At 36.8% G+C, this 23,028-nt stretch overlaps 1 protein-coding gene across 1 annotated transcript in view; it reads right to left on the bottom strand.

The window, feature by feature from the left end:
• CD2AP (CD2 associated protein) overlaps positions 1–23,028 on the bottom strand; it is an 83,737-nt gene that overhangs the window by 28,954 nt on the left and 31,755 nt on the right. Inside the window, exons 3-6 of the mRNA XM_062573218.1 lie at positions 13,840–13,993; positions 9,832–9,932; positions 6,044–6,164; positions 3,332–3,519 (exon numbers count right to left, since the gene is read on the bottom strand). Of these exons, the coding sequence (XP_062429202.1) occupies positions 3,332–3,519; positions 6,044–6,164; positions 9,832–9,932; positions 13,840–13,993 (564 nt within the window). The remainder of the gene's footprint in view (positions 1–3,331; positions 3,520–6,043; positions 6,165–9,831; positions 9,933–13,839; positions 13,994–23,028) is intronic.

The raw sequence follows: 23,028 nt of genomic DNA on the forward strand, positions 1-23,028 counted from the left end.
TAGCTGATACATGAATCACCACTTCCAAGTGATGCACTGAGACGTTCCCATGTGTTTGACTTTCTCATTACAGAGAAACCAATAAAAGTTGTGCCTATTGATCAAAGATGAAGTATGCAGTTTCCAGACTGGAAGTAAATCTCAGGATACTGACAGATATATACAGTCTTGCAATCATTTTTCAGTATCCTGAGTAGAGTAACCCTGAAATTGCCTACTTCAGTACAGAACAGAACTGGTTATTTGAGACTTACGATGAAGGTAATTCAGTCTAACCATGTTTACTTTGCACTGGAATAAAGCGGGAATATTTAGCAACCATACATCATCTCCTGAAGAGACATTCAGGTTTTAACTACTCACAGAACTGTAAGAGCGTTTAAAAGCAGCTATTCCAAATTCCTTGAGCTCCTCTCAGCTGTCACAGAACACAACCAAAACAGATTAAAAAAAAATGCTAACGATTTCTTCTGTATCGATAAACCATAATGACATCTCAACCGGTACCATGTTTCAGAGTTAACATCTAACAACATTTGTTCCAATTTTCATTTCAAACTCACTGAGCGGTCAAGGATGAGTCAGACAACTTCAGGTACATCTTTTTCTTCACAATCATAACAAGCTACAAATGCCAAGTATGATCTGATAATCGGTGCTTACCTAAGCCACCCGAACAGTCCTACTGATGTAAAAAATACCACTGCCTCTGTTCATTTTTATTTACAATTAGACTTCATACAATTTCTACTGATAGAGAAATTAGATTTACTCTCCTTGAAAACACATCTTGTCTGTGGGCTGGTGTTTGATACACAAGACATACTGCAGAGGAAGCTAGTCATTTGGGACAGTCTCAGAGAACATATGCAATTTAACTATCCCCGGAGCGCTATATAGAGGAAGCACTAAAATAACTTCTGTGAGATTAAATAATTTTACCAGCACATGAAAATAGTTTTCTACATCTCCTCTACCAAAACAAGAAGCAATTACAAGTGTGAGAGGTTTAGGTAGACAGAATATAAATAACCTGAACCTACTCAGGATGCTGGAATTTACTAAAACCTATTTTACCGAAGCTTGCAACAGCACATATGCTCTCAAGTGCTTGAAATACATGAGACTTTTCCTGTCTGTATTGACTACCAGTCCCCACAGAAAAAAGCCCTCTCTCCTCCAGGATTTCCTGAAGGCATACTTCTTCCTTACTGCCTTGAACACGGAGAATGCCCTTCAATCACCCCTACATCTTGCAAAGCGAGTCAAGCACAAATATTAAGAATCCATCAATTTTAGCAAAAACTTAATGAAAATTAACTCGTCATTCTTTCACGCTGGCCCCATCTGCTTGTGGGATTATTTTGGCAAAAGTACAAAAGATAAGTGGAATGTTACATCCAAAATGCAACCGTTTATTTCATTGTTTCTAAGCCCTGCAAAACTGTTTTCTCACTTCATTTCCTGCCTTCTTGAGAAACAGCCTACAACAACTTACCAGACAGGCCAACTAACAAAAGAGCGCCAACATATTTTAGTGCTTATACGCAGTCAAGTAACACAGTTTCTGATGGCTGAGCAGACTTCATACTATTTCAACATATCTTAGAAAGGATAATTACACTCCCAAGGTACAAGCTAGAAAATAGGAAACCCTGAAACTTTTGAACAATCAATCTCACGAGCGGAAAACAAAGCGAAAGCGCCGGACCGCCTGCTGTGACAGCGTTTGCACGAAGGTGCAACAGCTCCCACAAACTCCTACTTTGAAGAAAGGGCCTAGAGAGAACACAGGAAAATTAACGTGCCTATATTAGGAGCTCACATTCCCCAGAAGGTAAACAGAAGACGACGCACTCATAATTTTGGTATTCTGACTTATGGGAAGTTTTGACCGAGTCAGAAACAAAGAAGATGCACAGTCTGCCCGTGGCGTGATGAGCATTTCTCTCCGCACTGCCACGGGCGGAGAAGATTCAGAAGTCTCTGTCCGTACCCCTCTGCCGGACGACTCTTTCCTCTCTGCCCTCACTTCACCTTTCGCACTGCACCACCGTAACCATTTCTCTGGAGGCAGAGGAGACCAGATCAGTCAACTGATCTGACTGAGAATAACTTGAAAAGATGCTGTTAATTTTCAACCAGGTAACTTCTCTGATCTAACTCAAAGAGTAGACAAAAACATCATGCCTGCACGAATATGTTAGCAAAGCATAGGAAATCAGAATTGGAAAGCAAGACTTCTTCCTTCCCCCTCAGACAGTTTCAGTGAACATAACTCACAGCCCAAAAAAGCCAAATCGGTCAAAGATTTTAAAAGCTTTCTTCAATTGTTCATCCAAATAAAAACAGAAATGCTGAATTATTTCAGTTGGCTTTCATTTATCGAAAACTTAAGATCGATATATAAGCTCTTGGTATAAAGTGTGCGTAAGTTCAAGCTAAAGACATGACTATTGCTATTTTGCTTCTGAAGGACAAAAGCTCTCTCAAATTCAAATTAAAAAAAGCCTCAAATTAAAGTAACTACACTATCATCACACTATCTGTACTCTCCTAAACTTGTTATGAGTTGAGAACAAGACTGCCCCATTCCCATTCACTCTTCAAAAGATATTGCCCATTATGCACGACAGCTAGTACAGCAATCTCAATACTCACCAAAATGTTAAAAAAAAAAAATCTGTTTTAAATGTCAAATACAATCGGTATAGAAAGATTCAGATGTCTTACTCCAGATCAGAAGAAAAAAAAAATGCATACAACCACACCACACATCTCTGCACTTCTGGACATCACAAAAAGTGGTGAAAAAAAAATTCCTTGACCAAGCCTGCCTTCATTCCCTCTTTATTGTGAGGTTAAGAATCCCCAAACCAGCCTATGGAAATTCTTCCACTTTTTCAAATAAAGACAAGCATCAAAACCTACTGCATTCACTTATCACTATTCTTAATCCAGTCTTAGTACTGTAGATGTTTTAGAGAACTTACTGTTTCTTAAGCCACGTGGCTTTGAAACAATAACTTTTATACCAGCTTTGTTCTCTCCTCTGATTTTTTAAACATCAAGACATTTGAATAGACCTTTTAAAATCAACGTTGAATATAAATTACTAGGAAAGAAATCTGAGTTTTGGTTTTAAATGCAAGAGACCGCTCTTGACTTTCTTTCTGATTACCCCATGAAATGATTAAGGTACTGTTATGGAATAACACTGACACATTTTAAAATGACCAGTGTGTTTAATATCTGCAAGATATGATGTCTGGAGATCCCACACTTCTTTAATTATCAAGGAAACCCCCAAATAACATGAACCATTACACACCTTATCTTGCTTTTTATCTTCTGATTCATTACTGGATAATCTTGTCTTAAGTTTTACTGAGCCTTCTTTAAAGATATCTCCAAAACCAACACCTCGGATTTTCTTTGGCTGTGTAATTGGTCCAGATCCAGGTTCACTTCCATTTCCTGGAGAGGCCACAGGTGAGGTAGGACCACTGAAAACAGACTCTGAAATTAAAAAAAAATAATAATAATAAAATAAAATGAAATAAAAAAAATAATTTCTGAAACTATTTCTCTTAGGGGAGAAAAAACCACACAGCTGTGTGTACTACTCTTGCTAGGTTTTCTAAGTACATTATTGTAGTTCTCCTCCCCTTGTATTTTGTTCTAGTTATAGCATTAAGCATAAGACCATTTAAAATGACACTATTAGTGCACTAAATATTCTAGCAACTAGAAGTAGATCACTATTCTTTCTTGTCATTTCAAATACCATCGAGGCTGCACAATCTGTTATTATCAACATTAAATTTTTCATTAGTTTTATGAAATATTGCTTATGCATTCATTTGAAGGTGTGCTGTTCAACATCACATATAAAAGCTTGCCTGCTGCAGCACAACTATAGCTGCTGAAAACAATAACTAGTAAGGTCCATAATGAGCCCTACCACATTTCAAAAGCAAAGAGAAAATTGTGTTTCAGCGGTAGAAAGTGGTTTCTCTCAAGACACTAAAGTGAAACTTTTCTATTCCTCAAAATGAACTACGAAAAATACCTGAGCAAGTTCCTAATTATGTTTTAAGTAACCTTTAAGTCTGGTAACACTTCAGGACATAGTCTTAATTACTTAAACATTCAAATCAGATATAGTCATTTGATTTTAATCACTGCTAAATAACACAAGTATTTGGGATTCTTGTCAGTATCTTTCAAGTTTAAGGGGTAATATTTATTTTTCCCCTGAAAGAAGCACAGGGAAGAATTGAATTTGGGTGTTAGAAGCTGCTAAGACAATATTTGTTTATTTTTTCTATTAGTCAAATCTCTTAAAACCTACAAACTAGTACTTATAGGCAAACTCCTAAGTATAGAATTCCACATCTGAAATTAGAAAGCTTTGTAAGTCAAACTCAAAATAGTCTCCATATAAGCTTTTAGCCTTTCAACTAAGTTCTTTCCAGTGTACAGATGCCTGGGAATGCAACAAGGATTTAAGCAGACCTCTTCCTTCAGTTATAAATTAAAGGGATTTTGACAATACTATGATTTTGCATAGCTCTGAGTTTCAATTTCTCATCCTTTCTCAACCATGTTATTCTTTACTTAGTTACTTCCCTCTCAGATATCTAAAAGAGAATTAAAATTTTCATTGATACGAATTCCGAGTTGCATCTTTGTTTGAAAGCACACAGCTCGGTGAACGTGGCACTTACTGTTTCTCAGGAATGTGGAGAGACAGCATATACTTGAGATTCTGACTGTAAAGTACTGAGCATTAAATAAAACCCTTTGGGAGTGTGAGAAGGTGGAAGTCGCATCATGTTAGTTACTGACAGAAATCGCAATCACTTTGAGTTACTGTTAAGTCTCATCGAGCTTGGTATTCAAGAATTAAGACTGACACACACATTTGTAAGTTTATCTTACCAGATACTACTAAACTTGGTGATCTTTAACTCCAAGAAGATAGCTACTGAACTATTTGAGACTGCACAAATCAAACAATTCCCGGTTAGCATTATTTCAACCGTTTCCAGAATTTACAAAAACAAAAAAAATTATCTAAGTCAGATATTTTCTTTCCCATCTGTGAGCACATCCTTGTTAGAAACAGGTAACACAGAACATCTTGTAAATAAGAGTGCACACTATTACAAAAAAAAAATCCACTTTTTCCTTTGAACATTATAAAGTAAATTAATGTTTAAAAATGGCTGTAAGACACTACAGATAACAAATGTTCTCATTTCAGTAGTATCATGTCTCAAGCTCCCAGTCTTCAGACAGGTCTTCAAAGACTGGCCTCTGAAGTACAGTTTCAAGGTAACAGACCAAGCCATTTCCTTTAAAGCATGCACCTGCTTGGCACCCACTCAACACATAACTACTACTCAACTACAGACAGTCTACTTCTGCTTCTATCTTAGCTATACAGTCACAGTCATAAAGGAATGGCTAAATTTAAATAGCCTTTAAAAAAATCTAAGCAGTTTATGTCTGACCCATTGTCCATTTTTATATTTTGGACAGACATTACATTGAAAACACTTTATTCTTAGAAAAGAAATCAGGGCCTCCCTCTTAGAATTCATTTTAAGTTGAGGCTCTTCAAAGAGTTTATGTTTTAAATTTCAACTGATATGGTTAGAAGTTTACAACGTTAGCAGACTCATGTCTAGAATGAGACACTGAATAAAAATTGTTGAATGAAAATAAAATTTTATATCCCAATACTAAAAAAGCTCAACTCCAAACATGATAAAAATTCTAGTATTAAAATACAGACTATGCATTTGTAAGATCAAGGCCTTAACTGCAATTTTATTAGAAACGTATTAGGAGAAAATTATTAGGAGAACGTTATGCAACTTCAATCCTCAGTAGCAATATTTTCTAGAAACACGTAAAGAAATAGACAGGCTGTCAGGCAGCTTGCGCTCTTTGCTACCTTTGTTTCACTAAAACCAAGTTATAACCAAGACGTAAAAAGACTTTACTGAGGATTTCCAACACATCAGATTACCACCTGTGTCATCCAGAGTGTCTTGTGTTTCTCCATCATCTGTCAATTCTAATTCTTTCACGAAGTTTGAAGGAAACAATCCTGACTTGCCATTTAGTGTTCCACTCCACCAGCCTTCTTCTACCTGTATAGAGAGATTTTGCACATTATTAGTAAAGCAAAAGCAAACCTAAATACAGCTGTTGTTTCAACAATCAACTATAGCAGACTAAGCAATTTTAGAAATACATATTCCATCTGTATGTCACTTACAAAGTTTTAAAAATAACTCCAGAGAAGTTCAAATGGCTACGATTTCTCTTTAAAAGAAACCTACCAAAGACGTAGAACCACCAGGACAAAAGAAGAACAAGAAAGCCATTGCTTGTCACTTCTATCACTACAACATCCTGCCAACAACGGTGGTTGAGAGATAAGAAGATTTTTCTGGTGGCATGCAGAAGTTCTTTCTGTACAAGTTCACTGTATGCCAAATTCTGTTAGCTTTGTTATTCACAAAACAGTCTATTTTCACACTGAACACTTGTTTAGGAATTCAAGAATATAATGACTCCACAATGCTCTGTTTTGTGCCCAGACTCCTAGTGTGCAAGTTCACTTAAATGCTCCAAAATTTAATGGAAGAACACTTACGAAAATCCTGCAGTCCAAAGCAGGATCAATAGATGTTGGGCATGCATAAAGAATAATTGCCAGCAGATTCTGTAAGAATTGGGCTCTTAAATTTATTTAGGAACAGTTTTCAAGACACACCTAAAAAAACTGAAGTTACCTGCCTAATAGCAACACTAAAAACAGGATTAAAAATAAATTTTCAAAATATTTTATTTGCTCTGTTTGGGGGCTGGAAAATGTTTTTAGATGAGAAAGAAAAGGAAACAAGAAAAGAAATAGTGTTTGTTTACATAATCTTTTTTTTAGCCTTGTGTTCTAGGTCACTATGCCTGACACACAGACATAATTTTTAAATGTTAGGCTATCTTCAGACAAGTGAGGCGCATACAAAACCTGGCAGCCGCAAAGAGAGGCAGGGAACAAAAAGAACATTTTAAAGACATCCTTGTTCTCAAATGCAGCTTTCTCTCTAGATAGTTCAAATTGAGAATTTGGTCTTCCAAACATAATTTGAAGTCCAGACCACTGACATTTCTGACTGGGCTTCAGCTCCTCTTGCTTTACATGCTACATTACACAAAACTAAAATTTAAATGTCTTGACTCAAATACTACCATAGAGGCAAAAAAAAAAAAGAATTTTAATGCTTCCAATAGAGAAAGCAAGTTAAGCTGCCATTCACTCTTCTGCTGTGAACTGAGGCTATCAAAGCCCTGTATCAACCAGCAAAGCAGGTGGCAATTGAGAGACCTTCAGAAACAGAAAAAAGTTTCCTGAGCATATTTATTTCAGCCTCTTCATCATGCTGTCTTAAAAAGAAACAAACCCCAACCACTATGTATGAATTTTACTGCCAGAGGAAGTACCTTTCACAAACATTAAAAAAAAAGCACAAAGGCTCAAATCACTTTAGTAGAGCTTATGAAGCATCTATGTATGTCCAGATTATAACATTTAAGTGCAATGATTTCAGAATACTACCTTCGATTTCAAAAATCTTACTACAGAATAAAATTTCCACAAGAGGGAGTTGAAGTTCTGGTACATTCATATCAGTACTTTTTTGTGCATGTGAGTGTGAATTTCAAGCAGCTTATTTCTATTAAGATAGTAACTCAAGACTTCCAAGAAAAGGGGAAAAATGATTAAAACAAGAAGTTTCCTCCAATTTGATTTTAGAAAAATTTATGAAGTCATATGAAATTAGCTTACAACAGGTTTTAAAAATAGATTACACTTGATAACAGCATACAAATGTTTTAAGTATAATATAAACTAAACTAAATCTACTACTTATTTCTCCATCTGACAGAAGTAGGGGGAAAGGAAAGATATGAAGCAGAAACAAAAAGTTTGCAGAAATTATACAGTTGTCACACACACTTTAAGTGTGTATTTTGCATTCATAACTTAGCATGTTACGTAAAATGGAAAATAAAAAAAAAAAACCCACACACCATAGATTCAGTCACACAGGCGAACAGGCTTCTTCACTAACAGCTACTTCTGATCCTTGTAGCCTGCTTTCTCTTCAATATTAGCCGTTTACTTTCTGAACCCACCTGCCTCCAACTCAGATTTCATGAACATTAGTGCAAGTTACTAACTTCTCAATTTATAAAAACAATTGTAAATTGTTAAATTTACATTTATAAATGTAAATGTGTATTCAGATAAATACTGGAATATTTTCAGGGGTAATAGGTAGAAATAATCCCCTTGCAGGAGTTAGTTTTACTTCATTTTTTTCCCCCTCTGCAAAAAAAGTGACTAAACGCTCTCTCCTTAAAGTAAAATTTATCTATCTATCTATCTAACACCTTTTATATCTAAAGAAAAGTAAGGATTGCTTCACATTAATGAAGATGTTCGAGACAAGTTGTCTCAGCATATTCTACAGCCAGTAGTATTTTCTAAAATTCTTCACGTTTCTTGCCCGTTACTACAGCTTTGTGAAGCAAATCTATATCTGACAGATCTATCCTACATAAAAACGCATATCCTACAGCATCATAAGCTGTTGCACCACAGCATGCCAACAGCTCTGTCTTAATAGTTTGCTACAGCATTTTACCACCTATTAACATTTGATTAACAGTCATCCTCAGAACAGCTCCCATAGTTATACAGCAACTCATCACAGCAATTCAGTTTAATTCAGTCACTAAAAAAAGCTGCTGGGTAAAATAAAGGCACTGACACTGTCCAAATGTAGAGCACATATACTGGCATAATACAGTAAAAATAAGCATGTAGCTTTAGTAGCAGTGTAAGTAGCACAGGCTGGCTACTGCAAGTTTGTATTTTCAAGTCATTAAGCTAAGTGCATTTCCTGTATGTGATTTTTTTTATTTTGTTTTTAAAGAAACAGATGTGTTCTCAACACCTCTTAGGTAAAAAGACTGCTCTATGAAGGCTCTCCTTCCCTTCCTCCCCTTCCCCCATGAAACTCTGCAGAAGTATGTCATCTTTGAAATATTTACTCTTTGTTTAAATTAGCCAGGTGGGTACATCAAGGTAGGAAGGACAGGTACTGAACAAAAAACAAAAAATAAGAGAGGGAACACACACAGCATGACCCCCAAATCCACATTTCCTTAAGAAAATACAATAACTGTTTCAAATTGCTGTAACATTTTTGTTCCGTTTGGCTACTTGGTCTTCTCTGACATGTTAGATAAATCCATTCTTATGTTCTGTATTTTTGAGCAAGTGGTTTAAGTATATTGTACTGTTTGTTGCACTGGCTACTGTTCCTATCTTGATCAGCGATGAAGGACTTCACAGGAAAAGTGCAGAACTGGAAAATCAGGTCAAATAACATTTTTCATCTAAACCAAGTTAGGATATGTAAAATTATAGGCAATTGATCAAATAGTTGTAGGTTAAGTGCCCTAGAAGTAAGGATCAAACAGAGCCAAAATACTGTAAGAGTCTTTAGAAAAAGAAATCAATGCAATGAATCATAATTTATTGCTGCAAAGATCAAATACTTCCTTTATATATCTAGCATGTATGGATTTAGGATTAGATTCTGAGAGAAAACTTCTAAACTATCAATTTTAGCCTTCACACTTCCTACACTACTTCTCCAACATTATAATTCAAGTATTCTGCCAAAAATAGTATCGCTTTTGGTCAAATGAAGAGATGATCAGTTCTGTAAAACAACTTACCTCTTCGTTGATGTCAATAACATCACCCAGTTTGAGTTCCAGTTCATCCTCATTCTGCGGGATGTACTCAAACAGCACTTTACACTGCCGCTTCTTGGATTCTGAGAGAAGGGAAATCCCAAAAATAAGAACACTTAAAAAGAACTGATTTTTCCACACTCGACTCTCCAGAGGATCAAATTTGACTAGAACACCTGAAAATTATCAGAAAAAGTAGACTGTGTCTGGTCTTCCAGCTTGCTTGTGTTACTTAAACTAGGTAGCTATACCATAGATGCAGCTTGAAAAAATACTGTGTTTCCCACACTGGCAATTACAAATGAGTAAACATCACACTGCCAATTACCAACATGCTATAAAAACCACGATGACATAAGCAAGTCAGATAAGCCCCTAGTTCAATGATTTTCAAGCTATTTCCTGACTGACATCTGAAAAAACACAAGTAAGTACTAATGCTGTAACTGGCTGCTATTGAAAGACAATCTGTAAATTTGAGACTCCAATGTTTAAGCAATCCCAAAAGAAATAACAAATGTTTTATTCTGCACAATGCTAAAAGCTTTTCTGGCTATAATGAAGATCTTGCTAAACTACAGGTTGGGGGTAATGTTAACATTTGCTTTACTCAGATTTCAAAACCCAAATTAATCTCATCCAAGATTAAAAAAAAAAAAAAAAAAAAAAAAAAAAAAAAAAAAAAAAAAACTTTTCTAAATCCTTTCTAAAAATCCTTTTTCCTCCAGTTCTACTACGCAATCTGGAAATTAAATCTATACTTCAATTAGCAGTGTTTCACAGAGGCAAAATTAAAATAAATAGCAACTGACAGACTGTTTGCCACAAATTGTTAAAAGTGTGCTGACATTAAAAACATAATGACACGTTGATAGGGAAAAACATTCAACTGGCTTCCAACAGCCTCAGCAGCCACATGTGTATGAGCTTAAGATTACACAATTACCCTGCACATATCCTGCTGGAGTGATGCTACTGCTGAACTCTGAAAGCTTTTCGGCTTTTCCTCTTCAAACTATGATCGGGCCTTTTAGGCCTTTTCCAGAACAGAACAGCCAGCAAACTCTTGAAGGCAACCATCATCTTGAGCTCCATACATACCCCATGCTTCTTCTCAAAACAATCTGCCTCCAAGTTTAAGTGAAAAATAAATAATAAAAAAAAAAAGAATCACAAGCTTGATATAGATCATATTTGCTTAAGGGCTAAAGCTCACAGCAGCTGTGAATTTCCATACTCTCCCCTACATTTTGCACTCCATCCATTCTCAAACTCCAGCATTTAAGATTAGCTAGGTGAAAACACGACAAATGCAGATACTGCCTCTGAATTTGTTCCTTGTCTTACTCCAGTACTGTCAGAAGTTCAAAGTCAGACATTTAGAGACTGCCCCACCCAACGTTCTCAGCACAAAACAAGCCAGATATCTGAGCAATATTCACAATATTCAGCATCTAAAATTGCTGAGAGAGGGCTCGCCTAGTTAAGAAGCATCTTCCTACATGCTAATATAGGACCTCTACTCTAAAGAGGAAAAAGGGGAAGAGAGAGGGGGAGAACCCCACATAACACCACCACACACCGAAACAAATAAAACAAAAATATTATAAAGAGCTATGGGTTATCTCTATTGACATTGCCCACATAATATGCCCTCCTAGTTACTTTACTGAAACTTGTTATCAGTCAAGAAGGATTATGAGTCTAACAGTTGAAATAAATGGTTCACTGGCCTTTACTACCTCCTACTTCGCATTCAGGGCTCCTCCTTTGAAGGGCAGGCTTAGGGTCGTCTTTACACCTGCTCTGTGCTGCTTTTACTTGTCTAAGCTGGAGTAAGCAAGCAAAAATTCAAAGCGGCTGCACATGCTTCTCTACCTCAGAGAGAGAAAACAAACTGGTAATAATAAAAAGGCTAATTAAACAGTCATACGACCATTTGGTATACATCTAATTTCAGCCCTCCTTTTTGTATTATAATTCTATCTTTTTCGAGAATAGTGGGGGGAAAAAAGAAAAGAAAAAAGCACAGATGCAGTTCATATACAGAAGTAGCTCTCATTGTAGTCTTTTCCAGTTATATCCATTTTAGGAAGTAGCGTTTTCCAGTTTTGAAAGTCCTTAGATCAACATAGGAAATTAACTGATCAGGTCGAAAACCAATCCTCCAGCTTCATAGAGTAGAGTGGGACAGTTGGACTGGCAGCCCCAGAGTAATTCATGTGTTTCCAAAACAACCTTGTCTCTCATCAGGTTTTGTTTGTTTTGTGCAGGGTAAACCAAATTCAGCCCTTCATTATCACAAGTTAGCACACCTTCCATAGTTTGATTTTCCAGCATAAATGCAGCAGTCTAATGCTAAGGAATCTTGCATGCAGCTTATTCACGTGATATAAAATGCCTGAACTCAGTGAGAACTGTGCATGAAAACAACACATGGGACTTCCTAGGTAGATAAAATCTAATACACCACATGTGGGAAACTTGCTGTTATTCTTAAAGATGCTTAACTTTGTTTTTAACACTGTAAACTTCATTTTGCCACGTTAGAACTAGAAACTGAAAGATGACTAAAGCAGTAAAAACTTTGAGGGGAGTGAGCGATTGCCCAAGCAAAGAGGCCAAGAACAAAAAGGATCTGCAGAAGCTGTTTAAATAGTCTTCCAGGAAAGAGGGAACAGCTAGTAAAATGGAACTGTAAGATCACAGTTATGCCAATTAAACTGCTGTGTGGGGTTTTTTTTCCCCTGTTTTGTTTTTAAACACACACATTGTTTTAAAAGAAGGTGCTTGAACTCTATTTTCTTCTAGGAGAATGAGGATGGCCACAGAGCTGCAGAGTTTGAGATCAAATTGTATCTATTACCCTGACCAGGGCCACCTAGAAATCAACACAAGGAAGAGAAAATCGTTGGATTGTTCAAAGGTTAGGGAGATCAGAATGAGTGTGAGATTATGCTGAACTGGTAACAGATCAAACTGACTCCCTTTTGGAACCTGGTTGCATTACACTAGGAAACATATTAACCTTTAAGATTAGATTTTCAAAAGCTTGTTGATGCAGGTATCTAATGGGCATATACATGCTATCACTAATAAATGTATATAGAACACATTCACAAAAAAGTTATTTTGAAGATAAGGTCACTAGCTGCCTAGAAGAGGGCTTTGACAGCTTGTAAATCTGTTGGTCTCATTTTAGGGTTTTAAAAGACATCTAGAGGCCCTTCTCCTTTCATGGACAGTAACTCTGAGCATAAACATACCAAAAACAGTTAAAAAGTTTTAAAAAACAAGCTTCACAAATGCCCACAATTCATCACAATAGCAATGAAGCCAGACTAAACTAGAGAAATCTCTCTTGTAACTGAGACATCCAAATACTGATCACAAGTCAGTTTTTCAGATACAGCAAGTACTAAGTTCTCTTCTCTAGTCAGCTTCACTTAAACGTTAGCATAACAATTTAGGAAGTACAAATATAAAGACACAAGTGTCTCCACTACTGACTATCCCGGGGTTAAACTTAGAGTCAAAGGAAGACTTCCACTACCTTTTCTTAGACACCACCAAAATCTTTTCTACTCAAAAGAAATAATCCCAGGAATTTTTTTAATTATCATGAACAGGCTTGCAGTTCTCATTCAGGTACTTTACAATATAAACACAGCCCATGTGAAGTTACAGAAAACTGAAAGGGACTGCTGTTCTGTGCTGATGAAAAATCAAGGTAATATTCTCTGGAATCTAGAAGAGGTATAAAATTCTGCTCCCATGAGAATTCCTTACTGCTGCTGTCGTTAAGAACTACATATAAACTTGGCATGCATTCGGGGCATAATTTGGCTTAGAATGAAAATAACTATATCTCTAGCTTTCTAAACAGCCTTAAAACTAAGTTAGGCATTAAACAATTATTGTTTTATAAAAAGAAAAAGAAATTACACTTTAGCAGCTTATGTAATTGAAGGAACTGGAAAAACTACATACTCTTCTTGAAGCTTTTGGGCTGGGGGTGAGGCTGAAATCCTCCTGCTGGAAGCCCATAGGTGCTCATACGCTGAACAAGACTTGCTACATTGCCAGATTTCTCCCTCCTGACTGGCAGAACTTCATCCTTGGGTTCTACATCCTTCTTAACTTCCTGAAACAAGAGATTTAAAAGACTGAGATGCCATTTAAATTACTCAAGATGTCATACTGTTTTTAATGAGCCACTCTATACCCTTTCAGGTGTACTTACCATTCGGTGTATAATGATATATATGGCATCCTATATCTAAATAAACTAAAGGCCTTTATAAACATGACTCTTCTATACAATCATGTTAGGAAACGGGTAAGCTGATGTGCCAAGAAAAATCAAACAGGGGCAGTGTTCTAGTCATCTACTCCAATCCGAAGTAGCTTTGAGCCCAGAAAAGTCAAACTGGCACAACTCTGAAATCATGGCTTATATATAAAAAAAAAACTTTTTAAAATTTGTAAGAATACAACCTCAATTACAGATCCATGGTGTAGAGTACTAAATAAATAAATACATATGTATATATAGTCTAGTATGTAAATTTTTAACAAATCATCTCTGCCTCAGAAAGCTCAAATATTGTTTAAATGTTTTGTCAAAGATGCAATGGTACTACTGTTGGAAGATATGACTGGAAAAGACAAGAAGATACATAAAACAAGTGAGAGTGAGGGGAGGAGTAGGAGGAAAGCAACAGAAGCCATAACATTTCTGATAACTGTTTCCCTCCCTCCTACCAATTACTGTTAACACCTTAATTTAGAAGAAACGTGCTAATGAAGACGCAGAAGCTATAAATGAGAAAGCATCAGTTCTTGACTAAAGAGGTCAGGTATTCAGCTGTTATCCTACTCCATTAGCTCATTAAATGAGGCTCTACCTGAGAACGAACATTCTGAAATTGAGGTGGCGGGGAGAGGGCAGAAAGAGGGAGAAGGAGGAAGAAATCACTTAACATAAGAAATTTTTGATTCAGTCAGACCAGTGGTCCAGCTACTCCAGAATACTGCTCCCAATAGTGGCAGTATGAGATGCTATTTAGAGAGAGCAAGCATGCAATCCTGAAGTGCTTTCTGCTGTCTTTTCCTCTCATATTCCCCAGGCACCCATAAAGGTTTCATTAGGAAAGTACATCTCACCCATTCCCTTTAAAGTCTGGCAGCATACTTGTCTAATTCCTTTCTAAACCCATGATCCTGCCTACCTCCATAGCTGCTTTTGGCAATGAATTCCAGATACTCATTGCCTACTACATAAGTAAGTTTCTCTCTCATTTGTTGAGATCTCAAACTAGTCTGAGTCCCTCCTGCTGAGCTTTGGTACTATGTAATTTGGGTAAATTCAGTTTATCACTTCCTTCATGGTTGTGTAAATCTTCATCACATCTCCCCTCGCCTTATCCTCTCGATTGAAGAGCTCCAACTTTGTCAGCCCCAGTTTCACAAGGCAGCTGCTCCATCCCCTCAACCATTTAGTTGTCTTGTTTTCCATAGCCTTCCTGATGAGGCCCAGCACCCTGTTAGCTTTAGGGAGTTGCATCATTGCAAGAGGAGTTGATGATTTCGAAGAACTGAAAATGACAACATCAAAATATTCATCCGCTGATGCTCAGCTTGGAACTGGCAGTTGCTCGTAAGCATGGTATAGATTACCTTTCCTTCCATACATTACCTGGCATTCATCTACCTGCAAGCTCATCTGCTACCTTTTTGATCACTCAATTCCTTGCCATCATCATCTAACTACTAGGAAGAGTTTAAATGACATTCACAAAAGTGTAGATTCCACAGTTAAATCCCTTCTCCAGCTCACTGAAGATGCTGCTGAATAAAACCGGCACCAGGGACCATTCCCGAAGGATCCAATTGCTGACTCTTTTCTGTCCAAAGAAGTCTTTTGCTTCTTAATCTTGCACACCGTAAAACTACTTTTGTTTTAATCTCCTTTCTTGAAGTTAAGTTCTTCAATAAGGTGATGTAAAACTCTGTCAAAGACTTTCTGAGAATCTGAGTGAATATGTGCACTGGATCTCACTTATCTGTATGCTTACCAACACCCTCAAAGCTCTGTAGCATTCCCACTTGCTACTTGGATAGAAACAGCCACCACAGCTGTATAAAATCTCAAAGAGAGTAGATATCCATTGTGCAAGCTTATTACGTAAACATTTACTTTGGACTTTTCTGTGGCCTGCTCCAGCGCAATTCCTGTATGCAGCACCAATAGCCCCTGGTCAGCAACTCCACTAGTCATTTCAGCTACTTCAACAGAATATTTAATACTGCTCAAAACACAATAGAGGGAATACATGTATACCGATATCCACTGAACTCTTACATACAAGCTCTCAGACAACAAAACCATGTACATCTCTGAAATACTAAAAATAATAGAAATATGTTTGCCAGGATTTATCTGATTTTTTAGAACATGAAAACCCAGGCTACTGACTGAAACTGTTCAGCTGGAAAACTCAACAGGCCCAGAAAGCTTCTCATTTCCCAAGGGGACAGAGAAGAGTAGAATAAGCTCTTCCCACTCATTTACATTACATAAAAGAAGGATTCTTAAAAAAAAATAAATAAATAAATAAATAAAAGAAAAAAAAAAAAAGAAAAGAAAAATATCAAGTAGTTCCTAATCTTTTTTTCCCCAATTCATTGAGCCCAATCATTTTTTGGCCACTTGCTTGAAAGTCTGATTTAAACTTGTCTATAGTTAAGAAGTCTGCCACCCAAAAAAGCCCCCTTCTATCTGCCTTATCAACAAGGCCATTCTGCTCTAGTGAAAAACATGCTGCTACTTGAGAAGTAGCCTGGAGTTGATCTGTCCAAGGATTTTTAAGATAAAAGTCTTGCACTATGGAACTTACATAATTTCCAAATCTCCCAGCTGCTCCAAGAATAAAAGTTTTCCCATTTAACTATTTTTTCAGTTATAAGGCTCTCCTATAAGAAGCCTGTTACAGACTCCTTTCCCCAGGTTTGCACTAACACTGTATTTCACACACAACCACTGAAGCTGGTGCTGTAATAACTTTGTAACATGCCTTGTAAGCAGCATGAAGAACGCAAAAGGGAGATGGGGAAAGACACACACGTGCAGCCTGACCAAAAATAAGACCTACTTTAAATAAAACACTGCTTCCAAGTGCTAAAAGAGGCTTTAAGATAAGCACCACCTTTATTAGAAATTTAAGGTCAACTGGCAATATACTTTAAAGTCCAATAGTAGTACTACATCCAGCAAAGCAATCAGTCGGTTGTAAACAACAGGAAACAATTTGAGACAAAAGCAGAGGCAACAAGATATCAAGACCCAAACTAAAAGGAGGAATGCTCCAGCAATTTTAATACTTGGGTTCGGTCACTAATGGAGGCAGTCACAGGAAGGAAATATTCAAATACTGACATAAAAAGACTACCAATGGCAAATACAACAACTGAAAATACAGAGGAATTAGATTTTGCAAGAGACATAAAAGAATTCTGTGAGCACATACATGAGGAAACCTTTGAATGCATCTTCAAGATTTAACAATTTATTGATGAAGAATTCTATTAGCAGAAACCAGAAAGAACGATTAGACATTGGTAGAGGCTGGTATTATGAGACCCCAGCTAAGATATGAAAGCAATGTGCAAATAGACAAGAACTTCCTAGAGAAACCAATCCAAGATATATAAATGGAAAGAAGCAGCAAGGGAAAGACCAGGATGATTATGTGATAAAGACAGGAGCAGAGCTGCAAACCAATATGAAAAGGTTTGCAATGAATAGACATGTATGAAAGAGTGATTTAAGTCAACCATGCCTGAATCAAAGACAGTGGATAGTAATATTTTACTTAATGTCTTAGAAAACATACTGTAATCATAACATCAAGTAAAATAGGCCTAAAACAAGGACAGCAGCTGGTGATGAATCTAGTTTTCACAAGAATACTACAGAAGAATGAGTTAATAAACAGTGCATGGACAAGTCAAGAAACTTTTCTCAATATTTAACCTACTCTTTGCATTCCACGTAAAGCTAGCACTATCTTTGTGTTAAAGCAGAACTGCAGCATTAATTATCCTTCTCTGGGGCATTAAAAACTACGCTAAAGCCAACACAAAACAAATTTAGAGATCCCTCATTTCCAGGCCTGCGTTTGGCCCACTATACCACAAACCTGTATTTCATATCAGTCCTCCGACGGTAGGCCACTGCTCTAAATTCATTTTCAGAAGCATCAGGAACCTCGAGGATATCTCCCAATCACCAGTTCCAGGTATTTCATCTTGAACATTGTTATGGCTCTCTGTTTGTTTGAACATTCTAAGGTTTGGCAAAGGGAAATCATTTCTAACCAAGACTCATCACAGTTTGGATCTCTGGATATTGACATTAATAATTTATTCAAATGTCAAAGGTCCCCATCAAGGCTCAAGTCTCTGCCAAAACAGCTGGCTTGAGTTTAAGTTGTTGGAAACACTGCACACAAGTCTAATGTCTCCGTTCAAAGTCTCAGTTATCAGTATATCTAACTTGTAATGCCAAAATTCCTGTCCATTCACTTGGAACAAGGCAGGTTTGGGGTTTAAGGTTTAAGTTAGATCTGTATATCTAGACTTAAAGACTCGGAGCTCGTGTTACGACAATACCAATGAAGAGTTTCCAGGATACTGGACTGGTCAGCTTGTTATGAGATGAGGCCACCACTATTTGCCAGCCAGCAAAAACAGAACAGAAATTTCACATTAGCTGCAGCTGGAAATTTTAATATTTCTATTATGCCAGGCAACTACAGTTAAAGGCTTGTCAGCGTTTCCATTAGCAACACAGATTTTATGCATTTATGATTTGGCAGTACAAGCTCACTACACATTGTTATCTTGGCATAAAAACACACTCAAATCATAAATAACCCTCCAGACTTTGTGTTACAAACTATAGCTCTGGTCGTGCTGCAAGCAGCCTTCCCGCTATCAGCTGCTTTCTCCACATTGTAAAATGGGAAGAGGAGGATCCTCCTCACCCTCTGGAGCTGCAGCACAGAATATTAAAAGTCAGTCGAACAATCTGGTGATAGAGAAATCGGATCAGATTGTGTGAAGGAACAAGAAAGGTAGAGATGCTTGTAAATGTTTTGCTAGTCTACTCCTGCATTACAAGGCAGAGAGAAGTTAGTTATCAAATTAGTCTAAATTCTTAGCTAGATTCTTCTAATATATATATATATATATTTAATATATATATATAAATAATTCTCCTACATCTCTATACCAAGAATAATCATCTTTAGACTTTTTAAATCATTTTCTATGTATAACTGTACTAACTGTTAACTTGTACAAAAGCTACCTACTGTACATACATTTGTGCTACTGGCTAGTTATATTTCAAGATAAGATCTGAAATGGTCTTAATATCCAAGAAGGTTGAGATGAGGACTACATCAGGGTAAACATCTGAGTCTGAACACATGATTTTCTCATCTCTTTTCCTCCCCATCAAAACAGCAGTAATGGCATTGTTCATTCATGAGTTAAGTTTGTAATTCGTATTTTACTGGGTAGAAGTCAGAATTGAACTTGCCACTCAATTTTAGAGGAAAAGGAAGAGTTGGAAGCTTGCAGTAAACCTACAGGCAATAGTTTTGTTTATATAAGCTTCTCTCTCCACCTTACAACCTGCAAAACCCTGTTCACAAAAAAAAAAAAAAAAATACTCCATGGAGAGAGAGAAAGAGAGGGAGAGAATGTGTCCGTGTGTGTGTACACACATGCATATATACAAACAGATGTGATGTTGCCAGCAAAAACTCTTTTCAGGGTACAATTAAAAAGTCACTCTAAGTCCTTTAATTTCGCCAGTCAGCACCCCTTCGAATAGTAACTTCAGTCCCCCCTTGAATAGAAAATTTTTCACATCCTGAATGTAGGCATCCACACCTTAAGTTTTCACAAACATTAAAAGACTTTTTTCCATTTGCTTTTACTCAAAACTCAAGTTAGAAAAACACTGCAGTCTAATCAGTAGCACAATCAACAGTAGAGCAAAGAACCTCAAAATTACCAGGAGTAATTAGGAGACACAAATTTTTAAGTCAGTGTTGCCCATCCACTTAAATAAATAAATAAATAGCTTTAAGTATGTTTAAAAATAACATCTAAGTGATATTTTATAGAGCTGCCACATTTATTCGCAGCCAAATAAAAATATCTTAAAACATTAATTTCTTTTCCATTCTACTTACTTAGATATACGAACATTTAATTTTATTTCTTGCAGTTGTTTTACAGGATAGTTATTAAAGTCCTGCAAACAATCAGTTGTAAAATAGCGCCTCAGATGAAGGAAGCCAGGCACGCAGCAGAGGGCATTTCTTCTTGCTGGGCACCCCTCTTCCAAGGCATCCAACTTTCTCCATTCTCTGTCACAGCTTAAATACTTAACTCAGGGCCACTTCCTCTCAAAACAGAGGCAAAAAAGTTCCTGCAAGTCCCTTCACAGCTCTTGCCTAAGATACAAAGATCATTTATTTAGCTGAATCAGGACTAGGAATGTAATTACAAAAATCTCAGAAGCTCAAGTTTTAAAATCCTACCTCCTGTTGTTGTTAAAAAATATATAGTTTTGAAAATTAATTTCATCAAAACTTCACACATTAACTAACATTAACGAGTCTTGCTTTCTGCTCCTGTTTTATAAGAGATGACAAAGGGCATCTACCCATCATTCATTGGTTTTACAGCATAGTACAGCAAATCTAAAGCTAACTAAAATAAACATACCCACAGTAAAGTAAGATTTTTAGGAAGTGGAAAATATCCAAAAAGTTTTTCAGACCTAGCAATCATTTAGTACATTCAATTTTGATAGTAGTTCATAACACTAAACTGAATATTCAAGGAAGCAAAACACATTAAAAATAAATTTAACATTGAAAATGTTACAGTATGTACCAGGTAACTTCCCCTCAAAAATGACCCTTCCAAAAAAACTCACAAGTGACTTGACAGCTGCAAGATCACAGGCTAGAAGAGCTACCCTCATGCAAATTTTTAAGTCTGCAAGTATTATTACCCTGACCTAAACCTTCTAATCCTTCCCAGGACTACTGTAAATCAGACTACAAGAATTCCATCTCCTCTATTCATCCTTACACAAAAAAGTAAGGGAACAAATTTATATTAATGGTGTCAGGTGTAAATATGTGCTGATTTACTAGACAGGTAATCAAGTACTAAAAGTATCATTCTGCAGTTCACATCCTAGGACTCTCAAGAGCTCTCTGCACATAACAAACATTACCTATGTTACCTGGAGTAACAGACCTCTTTATTAACTCATAAGTTAATTACAGAGTATATATTTACGGGACTACTCTAGAGTTGTGTACATAGAAAAGATCTAAACGTAAACATGTTCTCTGCACACGTCCAGTCAATTATTTCTGACTCTGATATCATCCGTGTTTTGTGGAGTTTAGTTAACGATGGTTGCAAATGCCATCTAATGCAACGTACTCCTGGCTTAAGTAGCTGCAGTGAAGAATGGTTATCCTAGCTGCAGTGAAGAATGGTTATCCTTCTATAGGGCTACAAAACTAGGTTACAAAGTTATGCATGAGCAGGATTAAAAACTAGATGAGGAAAGACAAGAGCAGATGGTTTCATGTGGTTAAAAAAAAAGTAACTATTTGTATAATTTTTTTACCTTTTCATACTATCTTGCACACAAAACATTACATCCTAGCTGAGCAGCATTAGATATCCAGGAGTGACAACAGAACAAAGTCACAAGCAGATGTGATAACTAGAAAAGAGGAGCATGTACAATCAAGAAACTTTTATTACTCAAATGAGAGAGAATATTTAGCATATTAAGCAGTATTCATGGAAGTGTGTCATCACATTTTATCCTGTCTTCCTTAGGAACAGTATCTCAAGTTCCCTTCTTGTCAATACTGTCTCCTGATGCAAAATTTAGGAGCACTTTCATGAATTAATCGGGCTCTCTGGCAACACAACATTTTAAAATACTAAAAATAAAACAAGTGCTAATGTTTTCTTCATTTAGTGTTTATATTCAGTTACAGAAGAATTCAACATGCTATAGATTTTTGAAGCGAAACAATTTTTCAAATGCTATTTAAAATTTCTTTTATAAGTACTATTTTAAACATTTTGAAAAGTGTGGATGCCTGCTTAGAACTGGAAAGCATCAATCGTTTCACCATGTTTTCTGCATTTGAACAGCTAATGTTTGACAAAAGCATCCGTAACATTTCATATCCAATAGTCCATTAAGATAAACAAAACCAATTCATATACCCAGGTATCTTTGTTATTCAAGATCTTTATAATTCACATAACTACACTGCCTTGAAATATGAAGTTATTCACACACGTAACATCAATAATTAACAGCAGTTAGACAACAAAATTCCAGTGTGGACACAGTTATGGTACTACAAGACTGTATCTGCTTAGCTTATTCCATTCATATCACAACATAAACACCAGGGGAGACACACTGCTTACGCTAAGATGCCTACGAGCAACTGTGCTGGCAAGACCGTGTCAGCAACAGCAGCTCTATGGTGTAGAAAGCCTCACTGTAAATTCAAAAAACCCTCAACACCGTTTTTTCACTCTTCACATTAAAAAGGTTAGTTTACAGAGGGGAATTTGCAGGGTCAAGGCCTGACTGGTATAAACCCAAGTAGTTAATCCAGTGATCCTGCTTCAAAAAAGCCACACAGCAGCAGGGATAGGATTCAGAGCTCACTGTGAATTAACACAAAACTCTTGCTGCCTTATGTTAATTCTTCCATCTGCTGAAAGGGCCAACATCTTCAGCTGTTTTTTAAAAGATTCCCATCGTGCAGAAACTTCACCAAGGCCTGATGGCTCAGGTTAGGAGAAACCTGCTTCATTGTTTATTCAGACAGGCCAAAACAGATGGATAATCGAGAACCGTGTCTCATCCCATAAATGCCGGATTCCTTATTACTGCTCCCCTGAGCTCCCTATATAACCGATCAATGGGATTCATGCGAAAGGATCTCACGCACCCGTGCGTGGGCCCTCCTCCGGAGCAAACAGCAGTACTACTACTCATGCTCACCTGCGAGGAGTGCGCACTCTCCAGTAGGACTATTT

This window comes from Rhea pennata, chromosome 3, assembly GCF_028389875.1.
Source record: "Rhea pennata isolate bPtePen1 chromosome 3, bPtePen1.pri, whole genome shotgun sequence".
Taxonomy (NCBI): Eukaryota; Metazoa; Chordata; class Aves; order Rheiformes; family Rheidae; genus Rhea; species Rhea pennata.